We start from the raw sequence: 19817 nt of genomic DNA on the forward strand, positions 1-19817 counted from the left end.
CCTCCCCTCGCCGGGCCGCCAGCCGGATCCGCGCGGCTCAGCTGACAGCTCCAAACACGGAAGAGGCGGTGCCGAGCGCCGGTTGAGCCGGGCGTCTCCAGGCCGGGGCGGCGGTGGCGGTGAGCGGACCAGGGCTAGGGCGGAGGGCGGAACTTTTGGGCCCGGCGCGGCGGGGTGGCCGGAAGCCACGGTGTGGACCGAGCTCCGGGCGCGCGAGGCAGAGAAGAGCGGCCGGGCCGGGACTGCTCAGTGGGCCTGAGCCTCCCAGACCTGGGACAGGGCGTCCCCAGCCCGGTCCGGCTAAGATCCCAACCCTCTTCCCACCCGCGGTGCTCAGAGGAGGAAGGGGAAAGCCCAGGCCCTGTTGGTTCGGGACACCTGGGTCTCGCTCACACCTCACGTTCTTGCAGCGTCGTCTGTGTCCGAGCGCCGGGGCAGGTAGCGAGGCTGGGGCCTGCCCCCGGGTTGTAGGTGAGTCGTACCAACAACGACTCAGCACCCCGGGTGGTGAGCGGTGGGGACACCCTCGGCGGCGTGCTGATTCCGGAGCCAGGGCTGACCCCAGCTCGACACTTTGCACGGTGTGGCCTGGGAGAATGAGTAGGATTTTCGCAGGCCGAAGGGAAACCCAGCGGAGGAGGGCTTCCCTCGCTGGTGTAGCAGTTTCCGTTTGCCGAGACTAATAGTAAACTTAATATCTGTCGGATGGCGCGGGGGTTCGTCTCGTTCCTGGGTTACAGATGAAGAAACAGTGGTCTGAACCCAGATTTAGTTACATATTAGCTGTGTGACCTTGGGCCGGAAACGGACTTAAACTTTTTTCTCATCCGTGTAATGCAAATAGAGGACTTGCTGCGTGGGGCTGTGGGAATCTGCCAGGAGTTAACGCATTTAAAGTGCTTAGCACAATGCCTGACACACGGTAAGAACTCAGTGTTACTTTTCTCGGTGTTAATGTGACTCCTGCTTCTAGTGGGCTGTAGCAAAGCAGTCACTGAACCTTAGAATTCTGGTCCCCCTTTTCAGCACGCTGCATCTTACACCAGTTCAGTTACATATTTGTCTCCATTGTCAAACGCAAGGCACTGCTAGATGCTGAGAGCAACACACTGATGCAAAAGACTTGAAACTTGCCCTTAAGGAGCTAATGTGGCCTGAAAGTGTAAGTTCATAAGCTATTGTAATGCAAAGTGGGATGTGATAATGTCATAGAAAAGTTACCGCAAAAAAAAAAAAAAAGTTTGCTAGATTTTTAAAGAAAGACAGGACGTCTAATTGAAATTTCTACATAGAATAGGGTCTTTGGAGATGAGTCTTGAAAGCTGAGTGGATAGAATGAAAATGAAATGTAGGTCTGTCATGTGAATTAAGGCACTGGGACCTGGGGGCAGCTTCAGAAGGTGGGGTTTGTGTGGTAGGTTTTGAGGAGCTGTGGATGGGAAACTCTGGTTGAAGTAGAGCTTCTTAATCCTAGCTGCACATTAGAATCACCTGGAGAGCTTGGGCAACTACTGATGCTTGATTTAATTGCTTGATTTAATGGCCTGGGTATTGGGATTTTAAAAAGCAGCTCCCCAGGTGATTCCCATGTGCAGACAAGATGGAGAAGAGTAACCTAAAACCTGAATCATTATAAAATCATCTCTCACCCCATTTACAAATGTTTACACTCGAAGAAACAGAAACTTAATTGTTTAGCATTAAATAAGGTAATGTGCAAGGACCTAATACAATATGTAATAGGCGCTCAATGAATGTAAATTGATTGTGACTTTCATTCTTAGTTTATTTGGGAGTCACACATCTGAGAATTTGGTTTCAAAATTACCGTTTCTTAGAGGATTTTTACGTAAAACTTCATAGTGTTCTTAGGATTCTCCATAACCCATTTATCGACCACCCTCCACTTCCATTTACTCCCAGTTGAGAAGTCTGGCTCTAAAATTTTCGAAGTAGAACTTGAAAGTGTGTGTATATGTGTACCTTTGCACGCTTTTGTTCTGTTTTTAAATATCTTGCTGTCACTTAAATTGACCTAATGTTGAGTGTCCCTAGCAGGATTAATTTCATAGCAGGTAAGAGGAAGAACTGGAGGGGGATAGAAAATGAAAGAATAGAAAAAGCCAAAGAGGAAGGGAGAAACAAAAACAAAACAAATCCAAGAAGATGCTTAGATGTTTATTATGAGACATGGTGTGCTCAACTCTCATATGATGTTGGTATTCCACCTTGACTCCTCCCAGGGCTGAGGGCAGTCAGATAAGGCTTCTCACACTGCTGGGGCCTTGCAAACACTCCTTTAACCACATGGCTCTGTTAGGCTGTCCTAAAGAAAGTAATAGGCAGCTGTAGATTGACTATATGTTAGGATGTGTTTGACTTAACTGCTAATAATGGAACTTTGGAATTAAAATTTGGAGAGGGTCCTGACACCATCTTCTGGGGTTTTTTTGTTTTTGTTTTTTTTTCTGCAGATGGCAGGATTTCTATAGTGTATCTAGCATGAGTTCCAGATCTTGGCATTTTATCCAGCTTCGACACTCTTATCTCCACCTCCTGGAGAATAAATGGGATTTGCATGAATTCCACATTCTGAATTGAAAGACAGACTGCATTGCTAATAGCCTTCTCTTCTGATTGTTAATAACAGGTACTAACTCATCTCAACTAGAATATGTTAGTGTGTTCTGTTTGGGATGGGAATGTAGCTTAAGCAGAACCGTAATGATCTGCTGGAAAAAAAACCAAAACAATTTTTATTTATTTATTTATTTATTTTAAAAATTTTTTAATGTTTATTTTATTTTTGAGACAGAGAGAGACAGAGTATGAACGGGGGAGGGTCAGAGAAAGAGGGAGACACAGAATCTGAAACAGGCTCCAGGCTCTGAGCTGTCAGCACAGAGCCCGATGCGGGGCTCGAACTCACGGACCGTGAGATCATGACCTGAGCCAAGTCGAACGCTTAACCGACTGAGCCACCCAGGTGTCCCAACAATTTTGTTTTAAATGGAATCATTTTAAATGAATTTGTTCAAATTTTGAAGTGTTACCTTTTATAATGTCCTAACTTTTCAGTTGTGTATGCTTAAATTAAAAAATATTAGTCAAGAGGGGGCATTTGCAAATCCAGTTATAGTCCAGTATTTTAATTGACAGAAAGGTAATTTTTTGTTTTAATAAAGTAATTTTCACAGATTCTCATTACATATTTTTCCACATTTAAATTACCTGAAATTGTGGTGCATCTTTCAGTTGCTGCGATTAAAAAGTATCGATTTTACATTTTAATTGTAGCATATTTTCATTCTTAGTTTCACCTGAAATAATGGTAGACCTTAAAATTATTTTTAATAAGTCTGGTGGTATTTTAAAAGTTTAATGTTAGGGGCACCTGAGCATCTGACTCTTGATAACAGCTCAGGTCATCATCTCCTGGTGAGTGAGATTGAGCTCCCTGTTGGGCTCTGCACCGACAGTGTGGAGCCTGCTTGGGATTCTCTCTCTCCCTCTCTCTCTCTGCCCCTCCCCCACTTGGGCACGTGTGTGCTCTCTGTCTCTCAAAATAAATAAACATTAAAAAATAGAAAAATTTGATGTTATTTTGCTGCTTCCTCAGTTATCTAACCCTCTTATATAGTATCTGTCCCTGTAACATTCTCTAGAACAGGGTGTTCTGAACTGGGAGCCATCCCCCACTGCACCCCTGGGGGGCACATTTGACTATGTTGAGGGGGAAGCACATTTGACTATGTTGGCATCTTGTAGGTTGAAGCCGGGGGGCGCCTGGGTCGCTCAGTTGGTTAACTGTCTGACTTCAGCTCAGGTCATGATCTCGTGGTTTGTGGGTTTGAGCCGTGTGTTGGGCTCTGCTGATAGCTCAGAGCCTGGAGTCTCTGCTTCAGATTCTGTGTCTGCCCCTCCCATGCTCATGCTGTCTCTCAATAATAAATAAACATTAAAGAAAAATTTAGTAGATTGAAGCCAGGGATGCTGGTACATATCCTGTAAGGCTCAGGATAGCCTCCTACTACAAAGAATTGTTTGTTCCAAAAGGTTTGTAGTACCGAGGTTGAAGAAAACCTGCCCTAGAGACTTTTAGGGATTTAGAAAATTCATTTAGGGATGCTTGAATGGCTTGGTTGGAGGAATTTATGGTTCTTGATCTCAGAGTTGTGACTTCAAGCCCCACGTTGGGTGTAGAGATTACTTAAATAAATAAAACTTAAAAAAAATAATAAATAATTCATTTGTTTTTAGTTAGTATATTACATATACTTTGACTTTTTTTTTTTTTTTTTTTTTTTTAAGAGTGTGAGCAGAGGAGGGGCCGAGGGAGAGAGAGAATCTCAAAAGCAAGCTTCATGCTCAGTACAGGGCTTGATCCCATGACTCTGGGATCATGACCTGAGCCTAAATCAAGAGTCAGACACTCAGCTGACTAAGCCCCCCAGGGGTCCCTACTTTGACTAATTTTATGAGCAAGGCAATTTGCTAGGATTGGTGGACAAGTCAGAATAATTTGAAAATTTAAAAAAAATTTTTAGATCATGCCTTTTTTCCCCCTACATTTCTGATGTCTGTTACAGTCAGCACTTAGAAGCACCACAATCATCATTTTTTAAAAAGCTGTTACTATTGCAAAGGTACTAGAGTATTAGATATGTCTATCACTTTTAGTTGAGCAGAAGATTGATAATATTGGTTAATTCTTTGCAGTTTTTTGGGTGGAACTTTAACCTTTTTTGGGGGGTGAGGGTGGGGATTGCCCCTAGATTTTTCCAAACTCTCTGCCTTTTCTATTCTTAACTGGTTTGGATTAACTTAACTTCAGCTCCAGAAAATTAAATGTCGTCAGAAGACCGAGAAGCTCAGGAGGATGAGTTGCTGGCCCTGGCGAGTATTTACGATGGAGATGAATTTAGGAAAGCAGAGTCTGTCCAAGGTGGAGAAACCAGGATCTATTTGGACTTGCCGCAGAATTTCAAGATATTCGTGAGCGGTTAGTTAATAATACTCTCTTAAGCAGATTTTTCTAAATAAAAGTTATTCTCGATTTCTTAGTGTACCCTAAATTATTTACCATCTTGTGTTTATAGGCATTGGTGATAGATGGTAGTATTACAGATTTAATGCATGTTCCTCTTTTAATTGAAAATTGGACTGAGGGTGCATAGTTTTCAATTTGATTTGCCTTTTGACCACTGAATTGGGATATTATCCTGCATATTTCATGCATCCTAATCTTCTAACTAGCAGTTTATCAGCTATGAGTCATTAGTTGTTAAACAGGAATAATAAAAGAGAAAATGACATCATGTACATGAAAACACTTGGAAAGTTTTAAAGTACCGTGGTGGTTGTCGATACTATTTGGTTTCCAGAATCATTTCAACTACCATAAGCCTGTGACGTGCTGTTACTCTGTGACCTTTTGCTTCAGAAAAAAAACACACACAAAAATAAAAAATTGCTGCTTTTGATACAGACGTTCACGGAAGACTTTGATGCACACTTTCTCAAAATGTTTCTACTATAAAGGCATTGAGTAAAGAAAGTAAGTGTAATAATCTAAAATGAAACTTTGTGAGAGTGTTGTGTGCTGTACCTTGCCCTCGAGCCTGAGATCGTTGTGTTGGCACAAATTCTCCCAACTATGATTCATGGGAAGTTGGCACATGCTGGTCTAAGTAGGTCATAGCTCTTGGATAGAAATAAAAATCCTTTTCTCTAGATAGTGTCTTTAATCATCTACTGTAAAACAACAACAAAAGAAAACATTGTGTATTACTTATTAGTGTTAGGAATTGTACTCACAAGTATGTACAAGAGTAAGTTATGTGTCTTCCTTAGAAATGTCATGGTGCTTAGTAGATTTTTCAGGGGTTTATAAGATTTTTTTTTCTTTTTTTTAAAGGTGGTGGCTATGAAGTTATAATTAGGAAATAGAAGGTGCTTTGGGGGAGGGTTTTTATCCCCTCAGCTAAAGCGTTAGTCTTTGTTGAGCACCTGCTCAATAGTAATGGACACTCAAGTGTTGACCGACTGATTCTTTCTAATTTTTGTTTTTGGTTCAGGCAATTCAAATGAGTGTCTCCAGAATAGTGGCTTTGAATACACCATTTGCTTTCTGCCTCCACTTGTGCTGAACTTTGAACTGCCACCAGATTATCCATCCTCCTCCCCACCTTCATTCACACTTAGTGGCAAATGGCTGTCACCAACTCAGGTTAGACCCGAAACTTAATTTCTCCTATCCATTTTTAGAAAGTTAAAAAATCATCTTTAATTGAAGACAACTACCTTGATGATCTTGAATTCAGTGCATGAAGAACAAATGGCTTTGATTTTGTAATTTTTTTCCCCTTGCCTTCATGAAACCTAATGTTAATGAATTGAAAGTGGTGTTTTAGAAAGGAACGGCAGTAATTAGGATGACTGATCATTGTGAATTGCAGTATGAGTAATTTTTAATCAAGTATTTATATTTTTTCTTCTCTTGCTATTTTTCCCATCTAATCTGTATTGTAATAGAGACTATAAGGTCCTTCTCGTTTTCCTTAGATGTTGGTATGCCTTTTTTTTCTTAGTTTCTTATCCATTCCTTAAATTAAAGATTTAACTGTAATTAGGAGGGCTAAAGTTGTGCTGATGTAGTTACAATAAACAAATTAGCTACATAAACAGAATAAGTGCTTTTATTTTTAGAGATCTGTATGTTAATAACAAATAATTGTTGACTGGTCTCACATGGATGTAAATACACACAACTAGAAATGTGTATGTATCTCCTGTGTCACAAAGAGGTCTCCTATCTCTTCCTGTACCTTCTATCTCACGAAGGTTTGAGACCTTATATTACGAACCTTGTGTTATGAAGCCTTCATTTCCTCTGGCTTATATATCCTTTTCAAGTTATAACCTCGACTCTTGATTGAGACATCAGTATGACTTGAAGCTAATATAAAGCCCTCTGAGATAGATAATGGATCAATAGCAGCTACTTTTCTACAAGTCGTGATGAAGATTGATAGGCTGATGTATATTAAGACAAAAGCTGTCAGAGTTCCTTGACCTCAAGGAACAGCTTGTCAGGTTTTCCTGTTTGATCATGGAGTTTTTATTCCACCCCACTGACTAGTCTAATCTTTGAGTGCTTTTGTAAAATTGAGCTTATGGTTTAAAAACAAAATTAAATTTTACAAAAGGATAATACATGTAGAACAGAAAGGAGTATTATTACCTTACATTCTGATATCTGGGCCAGAGGCAATACATGCAAGGCAGTGGATTATTTGCCCAAGAATGTCAAGGCTGTTTGACATTTAGATCACTGAAAGCTGACTGAATTATTTAGATATTTATAATCACATTTCTCCAGAGAGCTTTTGATACTTTGTATCCATGCCTGTGTGCACACACTTACACACAAGCACAAAACAAGGACAGATAAACTGAGTGCATGGCTGCAGTTTCAGATTCCAGCCAAGTAGCATCTCCTTACTGCTGGCTTTTGGGAGTGTGGGGAGAGGAGGGTTGTTTGTTATTTTATGTGTTACAGCTGAAATAACAGTAGGATTCCCTGTCAGATAAATTGTTATGCGCATAATTGATCTTTTAATTGGCCTTGTATTCCTTCTTGGTTCAATTCTTGTTGGTTGCTGGGCCCTGCTTCCTTGACATTGTGAATGTCACCTGTTGATAGTGAAGTTGACACATGGTCCTGTGTGTCACTGGATTGGGGTTGGTAGAAGGGAAGTGGGTTTAACCTCATAGTATTTTCCATTATGCCTCCCCCGATATATATACATACACATACACAGTCTCTCTCTTATTCTTTCCTCCTTACATTTATGTGTACCCCAGCTGCCCCTTTTGAGAAGGGGTGGGGAAAAAAAGAGGATTGAGAATGGTTCTTCATTGGACTTGGTGGCCCAAATAGCACTCAGAGTTTCCCTTTTCGTATTTAGTACATTTTACACATTTCAGCAGGTTTCTCAAAAGTATGATTGATCTTATAAGCATATTCATGTACATGTGAAAAGGCATTTTGAACGGTATTTAACATCCTAAGTTTTTAAGTTCAGGAAGTGTTTAAGTTCGTGCTTATATAGGGTTTAGTGAATGGCACTGTGCAGAGCAAGGAACAGAAAATGTGGTCCTTTTTTCACTTGTTATTTAAATTTACAAAATTTGTCTGCATCTGGAAGGCTTATTTTTTTGTGTTTAGCTAAAAAGAAAAGCTGCTTATAATTCCTGAGCTCTACTTACCAATATTTTACATTTCTAATGGAAAATCCTCTTACATTTGCCTTTCAAATTGAACACACCACCTTTAAAGAGGAAAAGTCGAAGTAGTTTAAATTTGGTTGCTCAGCTTAGAGAGTGTGAGCTTTCCCTATGGCAGCTGAATCATGTCGAGGGCTTATAATCGTGTCCAGGTTCCATAGCATTCTGTGTCCCTTCATTAACCAGGATCTGGTGTAAGCTCAGATTGCTTAGTTAAAACCAGCTTATAAATCTGAATAACAAGGATTCTGAGGTTGGATTCTGTTAGTGACTCTTTCTCTTGAGTTGGCTGTTTGATAGGACTGAAAGCTAGAATTAAAAACTTGGATGATATTTTTAAACTGCCCTCTTTCTATTATGCAGGGTACCTACAGGGCTAGGACTCCAAAGGAATAGGAATAGTTCATTTTAAAATTAGCTCTCTTTCTCCTACATGAGATATGTAGCAACACTAAAACAAAGAACAAATAAAGAATCGAAAACTCCTCCACCTCAGTGGCCCCTATGTAAACCTGTGCCTTTCACAGCCTTGCCATGTGTCTTGTTTTCATGGCACTTCTTTTAGTTTTTGACTTTGTTTCCTGCTGTGACTCACATTTTTGGATAGTTTAAGAATATAAGAATATTCTTACTCTCTTTCCAGCACAGTTTATCACAGCAGTAAAACAAACAAACAAAAAACATGTTTGGAATTGTAAGGGCCTAACTTAGAGGTTAAAAAGATTTCAAGAGAAATGAGGAGTTGACAGTATCCTCCTCTTTCCAAACTCACCAGCACCCTCGTGTGTTTCGTCCTAGCTGTCTGCTCTTTGCAAGCACTTAGACAACCTGTGGGAAGAACACCGTGGCAGCGTGGTCCTGTTCGCTTGGATGCAGTTTCTTAAGGAAGAGACCTTAGCATACCTGAATATTGTCTCTCCTTTTGAGCTCAAGATGGGTTCTCAGAAAAAGGTGCAGAGAAGGATGGCTCAAGCCTCCCCCAGCACAGACCTAGCTTTTGGAGGAGCTGCTGGATCCGATGTTGACCAAGAGGAAGTTGTGGATGAGCGAGCGGTGCAGGATGTGGAATCGCTGTCGAGTCTGATCCAGGAAATCTTGGACTTCGATCAAGCTCAGCAGATTAAATGCTTTAACAGTAAATTGTTCCTGTGCAATATCTGTTTCTGTGAGAAGCTGGGTAGCGAATGCATGTATTTCCTGGAGTGCAGGCACGTGTACTGCAAAGCCTGTCTAAAGGACTACTTTGAAATCCAGATCAGAGATGGCCAAGTTCAGTGCCTCAACTGCCCAGAACCCAAGTGCCCTTCGGTGGCCACTCCTGGTCAGGTAATCCTCTACTCTCTTCAAAGCTGCCTCCCGTTTCTCTTTCCCAAAGGGAGATGTTTTCTCAGGATTTTCCTTGCTAGGGCTCATCAGGCCAGGCTGAGGCCTTGGAGCCAGACCACAAATAGTTTCACTGTATCCATCAAGAATGCTGGGGTCTTATTGTTGAAGCCAGTGTAAATGCTTCCTTTGCTGGACTTGGAATGGGAAGTTCTTGGCAGAGATGAATGTTAGAAAAGTAATTATAAAGTGTTCTGGTGATTTACTTTGTTTATCTGCTGGGATCCCATCAACCTTGGAGAATCACTAGCCTGCCTTTGTGTGAGGTTTGGATCTGAAGAGCATATCCTTGGAATGGGTAACAATCAGGGACAGGGTACTTGGCTTGACTCTTTTTTTTAAATCAACTTTGTTAAGCCATCACTATACCCATTTTTTGTTTTTTAATGTTTATTCACTTTTGAGAGAGACAGAGACAGAGCTTGAGCAGGGGAGGGGCAGAGAGAGAGGGAGACACAGAATCCGAAGCAGGCTCCAGGTTCTGAGCTGTCAGCACAGAGCCCAACGTGGGGCTCGAACTCACAGACCACCGTGAGATGATGACCTGAGCCGAAGTGAGACGCCCAACTGACTGAGCCACCCATTTAAAGTGTACGTTGGCTCAGCTTTCACACATGTGTAGACCCATATAACTACCACCTCAGTCAGGGTCTAGACTTGTCACATTTGGTTTGATTTTGAAGTGAGATAGAGTGTTTTGATTCATGTGAACTTAGCACTGGCATTTTAAGGATCTCTCCAGAATCAGAACCGTTTGGGCATCATTAAACTTGCGTGTTTCATTTTTCCCTCCAGGTCAAAGAGCTAGTGGAAACAGAGTTATTTGCCCGCTATGACCGCCTTCTCCTCCAGTCCACCTTGGACTTGATGGCAGATGTGGTGTATTGTCCCCGCCCCTGCTGCCAGTTGCCTGTGATGCAGGAGCCCGGTTGCACCATGGGCATCTGCTCTAGTTGCAATTTTGCCTTCTGTACCTTGTGCAGATTGACTTACCACGGGGTCTCTCCATGTAAGGTAACTGCTGGTAAGTGTTAACTGTGTCAACTCAGTCCTCCTATCCTCTAGGCCACCCGCCCCCCCCCGCCCCCCCCGCCCCCCCGCCAAAAAAAAATCCTTATCACTTCAATCCTTCCATTTGGAAGTGTTCCTTCAACAGATATTTTTGTTTCAGTTACTGTCCTAGGCTCTGGGGATATCGTAGTGACCAAATACCCTCATGGAACTTATATTTTAATGGGTAGGCAAACAGAACAGTAATGATATTAGATGGTTATAAGTGCTATGGAGGAAAAAAAAATAAAGCAGGAACAGAATATGAAGTGGCTTGAGGTTTTATACTTAGGGAAACCAGGAGAAGGCTTCTCTGGCAAAGCGGTTTGAATAAAGACTTGAAGAAGGAACTAAGGAAACGGCCATGCAGATACCAGGGGACCATTACAGAGAAGGAATGGCAAGGTCATTTCTATCTATGAACGTGGAATAATGTAGCTCCTAGTTGGCAAGTGCAGACCATCTTAGCTGCCACTCTTGTTTCCATGGCACATACATCTGATCAGTCATCAAGTTCTTTGTCACTGAGCCCAGGAAAGTCTCAGAATCTTCCTCAACACATAGCACTTCAGAAAGCCACCATTTATTAAAGTGGACACAGGAGGTGGAACCTGTTTGCTAATTCTGATCTAAATAAGGATTGAGAAATCAGGCGTTGACCTCAGTTTGACTGGACTTTGATGGCTTAGTCTTTCTCAGACTAACAGGGATAATGATAATAGCTACTATTCATAGGGCTATTGTCAGGATAAAATAAACTATTGTAGTGCTCCTCGAAGTTGGTATTGTTGTTAAACTGGTCCCTGACAAGATAAATAAATTGAGAGGTCTAGAAAGTTACAGTGATTTCACAGAGTAATTTTATGTCCGATCTAATAAAAATTTAAGCTTCGGTTTTTTTGTCTTATTATTTGTCTAATAATTCATTTGATTGTATTTTGTGAAAATACTGGTCCTTGGCCGAGTGGTGGGGGAAATACTGGTTCTTCAACATAGTTTGGGAATGACGAGCTAATACGTGTAAAATGCAAAATGGTAACCATTAATGCCATTATTACTGTGGTTCCTAATTGCTATCGTAAGCAGAGTGTCAGTATCTCCAAGAAAGTAACCCTAAGGGGAGAATGAGTGAATACTTCCAGTTTGCCTAGAGCAGAGTCTTATAGTAGATATGGGCAGATGGGATGGAGACTGCACCAGAGTATAATAGAAGCCTTTGCTTTAGACTTGTATAACCTTATCATTGAGGAGCTGAGGTGTGTTTCAGGTGTTTCATAACATTTGTGGAAGAAATCAAAGGGGCTTGGGGGCTTCAGCAAAATTAAGAATCTCTTTCTGTATCTATTCATGCCTGTATATCTATCTATTGGATAGTACTATATAAAATACATAAAATACTAACAATTATTTTGAGAACTTGAGTGCAATAATCTTTGCTCTTAAGATATCTGGGAACACGAAAGTGCTTTGAATTTTTAGAGGGATAAAAATGACAGGATAAAAAGATACAGGTCTGCAGCTTCTAAGTAGAGGTGATGGAGCCATGGGAATGCACGATACAGAGAAAGAAAGCTTCCCCAAAAGATTCACTACATAAAAAGACCTCTAATGAGTATGAGGAAAATAAACTAATAAAATAATTATAACGTTATTGAGAGAGGTTTTCAATGAAAATGTTGAAAAACTAAGGTAATAGAATGTGAACAAAAGCCTTTGTCTGCAAGTAAAGCCTTTGGGACTGGCTGCCTGTTACATTTGAGTTAAGTGATAGAGCTGTGCAGCCAGAGAGAAGAATATCAAGGGGAAACGTTGACAGGAGGGACTTTGCAGTACCTGTGGGTGGCTAGTTTTATTTGTTGACTTTTGTTGTATACAGAATTGAAGAGTCTTAGCTCTTAAGCCAAAGATACTTTTGTTTATTTGGTAGGCCTTGTTATTATCAAAGGGTGAATGATGCTGACTTCATGGAAAATGAGTGTGTGTTTCAACCTTTGTGTCTTTTAGCTAAGTCATTCTTTAACAGTATGCTGCTGGTTGCACAAACATGTCAGCATTATTAACTCAAAGTCAACGAGAAAGATGGCTCTTATTCTAATACCTTGAGCGAGTCCAACTTCTCTAGCTGGAGGATTCTTCTATGTTCTTTGTTATTTGTACATGTGTCATTTTTACCTAGTTATAACCTAAAATATGCCCTTTTCTGGATTCTGTAATGAGTATTTTAGTTGAGTTGTAGCCATCTCATTTATAAGTTTTTTTTTTTTTAATTTTTTTTTAACGTTTATTCATTTTTGAGACAGAGAGAGACAGAGCATGAACGGGGGAGGGTCAGAGAGAGAGAGACACAGAATCTGAAACAGGCTCCAGGCTCTGAGCTGTCAGCACAGAGCCCGACGCGGGGCTCGAACTCATGGACCGCGAGCTCATGACCTGAGCTGAAGTCGGCCGCTTAACTGAGCCACCCAGGCACCCCTCATTTAGAAGTTTTTAATAACTAAAAATGATGTCATTAACTGGCCCTTTCACTTGTGGTTATTCCCTTGGACTTTAATTTGTTTGCCATTGTTACATGCATCTCCGTGCATATAACTTCATTTTGGATTATTTCCTTATGATTAAAGTCCCAGTAATAACATTATTGAATAATCAAAGGGTTATGACCATTTTTAAATGGTTTTTAGTCAGCTTTGCAAAGTTGTATAAAAGTTAATTTTCCATTTCACTTTCCAGAGAAATTAATAGACTTACGAAATGAGTACCTGCAAGCAGATGAGGCCAATAAAAGATTTTTGGAACAGAGGTATGGCAAGAGGGTGATTCAGAAGGCGCTGGAAGAGATGGAAAGTAAGGAATGGCTAGAAAAGAACTCAAAGAGCTGCCCGTGTTGTGGGACTCCCATAGAGGTAAAGGTTCGGGACAGACTTGGCAGACAGATTTGCAAGCTCGTTACGATTGCCTGAAGAAGCCTATTATTTATGACTAGGGAAACATACTTATCAAACCTTACTTGGAAGATACAAATTCACTACTAAATATTGACCTTAAGTGGATGTAGACTTCCCTTTCAAAATACTTTCACAAAGTGAAAATTATTCTCACATTGTTTTCACATCAAAATGGAATGGGTTATGACGAAGCCACAACAGAGCTACAATCAACTCTGACCTGATCTCCATGATATAAAAACTCACGCCTGACTTCTTAGAACTAATTATCCTGGAATTTAACACACCTGCGTACGAAGTATACACTTAGGAAACAACATTTTCCTATTAACCTGAGCCAAAATAGACATTTAAATGTATTGCTTCTTGACACAATCTTAATGTTTTTTGGTTTTTTTAAAATTTTTTTTTAACGTTTATTTTTAATTTATTTTTGAGACAGAGAGAGACAGAGCATGAACGGGGGAGGGGCAGAGAGAGAGGGAGACACAGAATCGGAAGCAGGCTCCAGGCTCTGAGCCATCAGCCCAGAGCCCGACGCGGGGCTCGAACTCACTGACCATGAGATCGTGACCTGGCTGAAGTCGGACGCTTAACCGACTGCGCCACCCAGGCGCCCCAATCTTAATGTTTTAAAATCAGAATTTATCTTTGCATTTGGTTCTCCCATTCTGATCCATTATATCTGAACTGAACCTGGTGGTGATTTTCCAGTTACTCCACTAAGGAAACTGGCATTCTGTTGAACCACTTCAGACGTGCCTCAGCCCTATGTTAGAGTGGAGGACTTGATACCAAATGTTTACTTAGATTAAACTATACATTCCACGTATAATATACACATTTGGTTTGTATCTCCTGTTGATCAGAAAAGTTTTGTTAAGTATCTAGTTGTAGGTACACCTGCTGAATATTTTCTATATTCTACTTGTAATGTGTAATAGTTACAGCATGTTCCCTGCATATTTAAACCCTGCACGGGGTAAAAGGAGAAGTCGAGGAGGACATTGTACTAAATCTTTTTGGCAGGTGCTTTCCTCTTTTGCTTTAATAGCCCTGGTATTTTTCTCTTTCCATCTTTCCCACCAGAAATTAGATGGATGTAACAAGATGACATGTACTGGATGTATGCAATATTTCTGTTGGATTTGCATGGGTTCTCTCTCTAGAGCAAACCCTTATAAACATTTCACTGATCCTGCTTCCCCGTGTTTTAATCGGTACGTATACATAATCCTGTAGTCTCAGAAACAGATTTTGGACCATTTTTCTTAGAGAATTCTCTTATATATTTTCTCACATATATGGACTTCTATATTTTCTTGTGAGTTTATGTTGAAAATACGCCACTGGGAAATTTTATTTTTTATCTTCCTCAGTGAAAAATTTCAAACATAAATAAAAGTTGAAAGACTATGGTTAATAGGATATCTTCTACCAAAATGAACAATTGATAGTATTTTGCCGTATTTATTTTCTAATATTTGACTCTAAGTTGGAGATAGGATACTTTATCTCTAAATACTTCCACATTATCACCTAAAATAAGAAAATTCTTCTACATAACATAGTACTTAAAGAAATTTAGTGATGGTGGCATATTATCTCCTAATAAACATATTTAAAACTTCCCAATGATTCCTAAAAATATCTTTTAAAGCTGTTTTATTGAGCCACAATATAATCAAATTCAAACATTTTATTTGGCTTTGTCTTTCTAGTCTCTTAATAGAGAAGAGTTTTTCCCGCTTTTTTATTTTTTAAGTTTATTTATTTTTGAGAGAGAGCACACAAGCAGGAGAGGGATAGAGAGAGAGGGAGGGAGACACAGAATCTGAAGCAGGCTCTAGGTTCTGAGCTGTCAGCACAGAGCCCAACTTGGGGCTGGAACCCACAAACTGTGAGATCATGACCTGAGCCAAAGTCGGAGGCTTAACCAACTGAGCTACCCAGGGGCCCCTTCCACTTAAAAAAAAAAAAAAAAAAGTTAAAGATTTATTTATTTAGAGAGTGTGCACGTGAGCAGGGGAGGGGCAGAAAGAGAAGGAAAGGGAATCCCAAGCAGGGTCCTCACTGTCAGTGCAGAGTCTGACATGGCGCTAAGAATCACCAACCTCAAGATCATGACCTGAGCCAAAATTAAGAGTTGGACACTTAACCGATTAAGCCATCCAGGTGGCCCTGCTCACCCTTTTTTGTTGGATGCATTGAGGAAAACATTGACATTTTAGAGAGTCCAGGCCACTTGTCCTATAGAACATCTTACTTTCTAGAGTTTTCTTTCTCCATGTTGTCTTTTAGTTACTCTGTTCTCTCTCTTTCCTGTAAATTGGAAGTTAGGTCTAGACTGAGTTTGAATATATTTAGAGTTAACATTTTTGACAAGAACTCTTGTGTACTTCATTTTATATCACATTAGGTCCGTAATGTCAGGCTCTCCCATTGTTAGTATGCTGCTCAGTTCTATTGCTTGCTCCATCGTAATTGTAAGTTTTCTTAGCATGCCTGTGTGGCTCAGGGGTTAGGCGTCTGACTTCAGCTCAGGTCATGTCTCACAGTTCCTGAGGTTCCTGAGTTTGAGCCCCACATTGGGCTCTGCACTGGTGGTGTGGAGCCTGCTTGGGAATCTTGCCTCTCTCTGCCCCTGCTATGCTCTCTCAAATATATTTTTAAAAAATGTAAGGTTTTGGTTTTTTGTGTGTGTGTGATTAGTAAGTAATATCTGGAGTGATTTCTTGGCACAATGAAAATATCCTGTTTTTCGGGGCGCCTGGGTGGCGCAGTCGGTTGGGCGTCCGACTTCAGCTAGGTCACGATCTCGCGGTCCGTGAGTTCGAGCCCCACGTCAGGCTCTGGGCTGATGGCTCAGAGCCTGGAGCCTGTTTCCGATTCTGTGTCTCCCTCTCTCTCTGCCCCTTCCCTGTTCATGCTCTGTCTCTCTCTGTCCCAAAAATAAATAAACGTTTGAAAAAAAAATTAAAAAAAAAAAGAAAATATCCTGTTTTTCAACAGCTCTCATTTCACTGTCAGTTTATGATCTTTCTTAAGAGGCATATGTATAGTACCTAAAATCATTGGTGTTACCTAACTGTAAGAAAAGTTGAAGAAACAGGTTCTCTGCGTGAACCATTGTAAATCTAGTGTTGAAAATTACATGAATTTTAGGTAACATTGGAAAGAAAAACGAGTTGGCAACTATAAAGCATTCTACCAGTGGAGAATGCAAGGGTGATGAGGCCGAGTAGAGTGACTCACGTGTGATAGAGTTACAGTGGTTTAGAAGAGTTCACCTTCTTCTGGATTGCCTGACTTCCCTAATCCTGATTTATTCCATTTACTGTATACATTGAGTATCAGGTTTTTGATACCCATTTCCCATTATTGTTAATCCTTGGCCTTAAAGAGTTTGTCTGGATCCGAAAAGGGCTATTCTTGTAAACTTTAAGACAGCTTATTCAGAGGGACCCATATTTCAGCCCTCCTCAGTGTAGTGATTGAGAGAAAGGAAAGGCTGTTCAAAGATGTTATCAGAAGAGTGCAGAAGGTAATTTTGAGAGAAGGAAAGAGATTATATTTTTTCCAAGTGCCTAAAAATGTATTTTATACTTCCAGGTTGTTCCATGCTGTGGATGTTAATGGAGATATTTGGGAAGATGAGATTGAAGACTAGTTAACTCCTACTCAAGATAAGGAAATGGAATGGTTTACCCAAATCTTGTGTCAAGTACACAAAATAGTTTTGCAGGTTATTTAGGGTACCATTTATGCACTCATCCTTTGTAGAAGATGTGGAAGAACAAGGTTTATATTTCCATGTGGTACTACTGATAAAGGCACATGCACACGTTTTTCAATGTAACATAGAGAAAATTATAAGCCAAAGGTTCAATGAAAACTAGAGAATATTAAATACTACAGTGTGCCCGAAGCTCTGAATAGTTAAAAAGTAAATATTTATTTTCTTCCCCAAGCTTTAGGTGAAGAGAGGAGTCAAGAGTTAAAGTTATAGACCTTTTTATCTGAAAGCATCCCTCTAAGACATTAGGGGGAGTCCCCTCAGTACTGCTCCTTATGACTGGGGTAGGTAGAAAGAAGCCTTATTAAAATTGTACCAAGAGCCTGATCTCATTTACTCCATGTCATGTTCCTTTCACCCTAAGTTTCTGCCAAGTGACTTTTCTTTGAGGAAGCCCTTTTACTCAGTACCTGATTGGATGACCCAGTGTCATTTTGATCTGCTTTTCAGAATAGAAATTTATAGATAATTTAAAAAATCTTTTTAATGCCAAAAACACTGTGGGCCAGCTGGTATTTATTAGTGGGGTATAGTCCACTGTTTTTGAGCCCAGTCTAGAATTTAATGATACTGGCTCAGAAGAATTTCAGTCCTATTCAGCTCTTCTGGGCAGTAGAGCCTAGATTCAAAATGACTTGTCTTTGCTACCTTTTGTTCTACGCTCTCTCCCTTCACTCATGCCCTACCTTCCGTTAGTAAGGACAATTTTAGTATTAACTCCAGCAGCTCATATTTTTATTTATGCTGGAATAGGAGAAAGCCTAATATATTCCCAAGCTGAACAAGCTGCATTTTTAAAAATTACCTCTATTTTGAACTCCCCACCATTGTAGTTCGAGTCCCAATTTTCTGAATTCTTTTTAAAGGTCTTCTCTAATGAGCTATGGAAATTTGGCTTCCTACCCTTTTTTGCAACAGCACTATTTTGGGGGATAATTTTGGCTTGATTCCTAGATCCCTGTTTCTGGATTTTGATGGCTTTTTGAAAAATTGTCTTTCCTTGTGGTTTGGTGAATGGCTTGGTAGCAAAATGATTTTTTGAAAAAGAGGACAGAGGGATACAGCTGCAGCTGTGAACATGTTCTTTTTTCCCAACTTGTCATTGAAAATTGGGGAATCACTTTGAACCATTTTATGTGTGTGTATCCAGAGTCAGCAAGGACTGTTTCTGGATTGTCAATGAGGCTGCTTAATCTTAAAAATAAAAATAATTTAAAAATTGTCTTATAATTAGAGCAGAGTTGCTGCTGTTCTGTCTCCAAGGCAACTGATCACATATTTAAAAAACTTTATGGCATGTAACACATATTCTTAAAGTGAACAGAAAAAAAGTCATGGAATAGCACCTGTTCTTTTACCCAGACTCGTGACTGAACTTAGGTTTTTAGGGCCCATATTTTGTTTCAACCATATGGTTCATGAGCTTTCGTTTTGCACATTTTATATAAGAACTAAAGTTAATTTCATATATATATATATATATACATATATATATATATATATATATATGTTTTTTTTTTTTTTTTAAGCTTGTGTATTTTTGAGAGGGGCAGAGAGAGGGGGAGAGAGAGAATCCCAAGCAGGCTCTGCACCATCATCATGGAGCCTGATGTGGGGCTTGAACCCATGAGACTGCGAGATCATGACCTGAGCCGAAATTAAGAGTTAGACACTTAACCGACTGAGCCATCCAGGTGCCCCAGAACTAAAGTTAATTTCTTAAAGAATAAGTTGAAAATAATAATAAAAAAAAGAATAAGTTGAATATAATAAATGTAAATTAAAACGCTTATACAGCATATACCTCAGAAGAGTGGCTCTGTGATGGAATGGGAATTCAGTTGAGATTTTTTCACTAGTAGCCACTCAGAAGTTCTTTTTTTTTTTTTTTTTTTCAACGTTTATTTATTTTTGGGACAGAGAGAGACAGAGCATGAACGGGGGAGGGACAGAGAGAGGGAGACACAGAATCGGAAACAGGCTCCAGGCTCTGAGCAGTCACACAGAGCCCGTCGCGGGGCTCAAACCCACGGACCACGAGATCATGACCTGGCTGAAGTTGGACGCTTAACCGACTGCGCCACCCAGGCGCCCCCCCGTTTTGTTTTGTTTTTTTTTTTTTTTTAGAAGGTCTTTAGTTCATGGACTAGTTGGTATTTGCTAGAGACTATTTTATTTTAGGGTTTTGCACATTATGTTGTTGATAAAGTGGAAGTAGGAAAGAAAGCTTTATAATGCACTCCTGTAAAAGAAATGGGAGGTTTCTCTTTACGATTTTAAGAAACACAGGTGGTTAGTCTTAGACTTGGGGTCCCTGGGTAGCTCAGTCGGTTAAGGGACCGACTTGAGCTCAG

General features: G+C 40.2%; 1 protein-coding gene across 10 annotated transcripts; it reads left to right on the plus strand.

The window, feature by feature from the left end:
* On the plus strand, positions 1-18698 carry RNF14 (ring finger protein 14). Of its 10 annotated transcripts, XM_043583076.1 has the most exons (11): positions 127-471; positions 845-922; positions 1027-1162; positions 2475-2650; positions 4835-5002; positions 6078-6229; positions 9088-9615; positions 10468-10696; positions 13453-13625; positions 14757-14887; positions 17280-18698. In XM_043583076.1, the coding sequence occupies exons 5-11, from the start codon at positions 4849-4851 to the stop codon at positions 17335-17337; spliced, it is 1425 nt and encodes a 474-aa protein (XP_043439011.1). In that variant the 5' UTR covers positions 127-471; positions 845-922; positions 1027-1162; positions 2475-2650; positions 4835-4848; the 3' UTR covers positions 17338-18698. The 10 variants fall into 10 exon arrangements, with proteins under 10 accessions (XP_043439096.1, XP_043439182.1, XP_043439438.1 ...); XM_043583161.1 differs by lacking the exons at positions 127-471; positions 845-922 and adding an exon at positions 1-119; XM_043582988.1 differs by having other exon boundaries at positions 136-922.
* Positions 18699-19817: the final 1119 nt, after the last annotated feature.

This window comes from Prionailurus bengalensis, chromosome A1, assembly GCF_016509475.1.
Source record: "Prionailurus bengalensis isolate Pbe53 chromosome A1, Fcat_Pben_1.1_paternal_pri, whole genome shotgun sequence".
Taxonomy (NCBI): domain Eukaryota; kingdom Metazoa; phylum Chordata; class Mammalia; order Carnivora; family Felidae; genus Prionailurus; species Prionailurus bengalensis.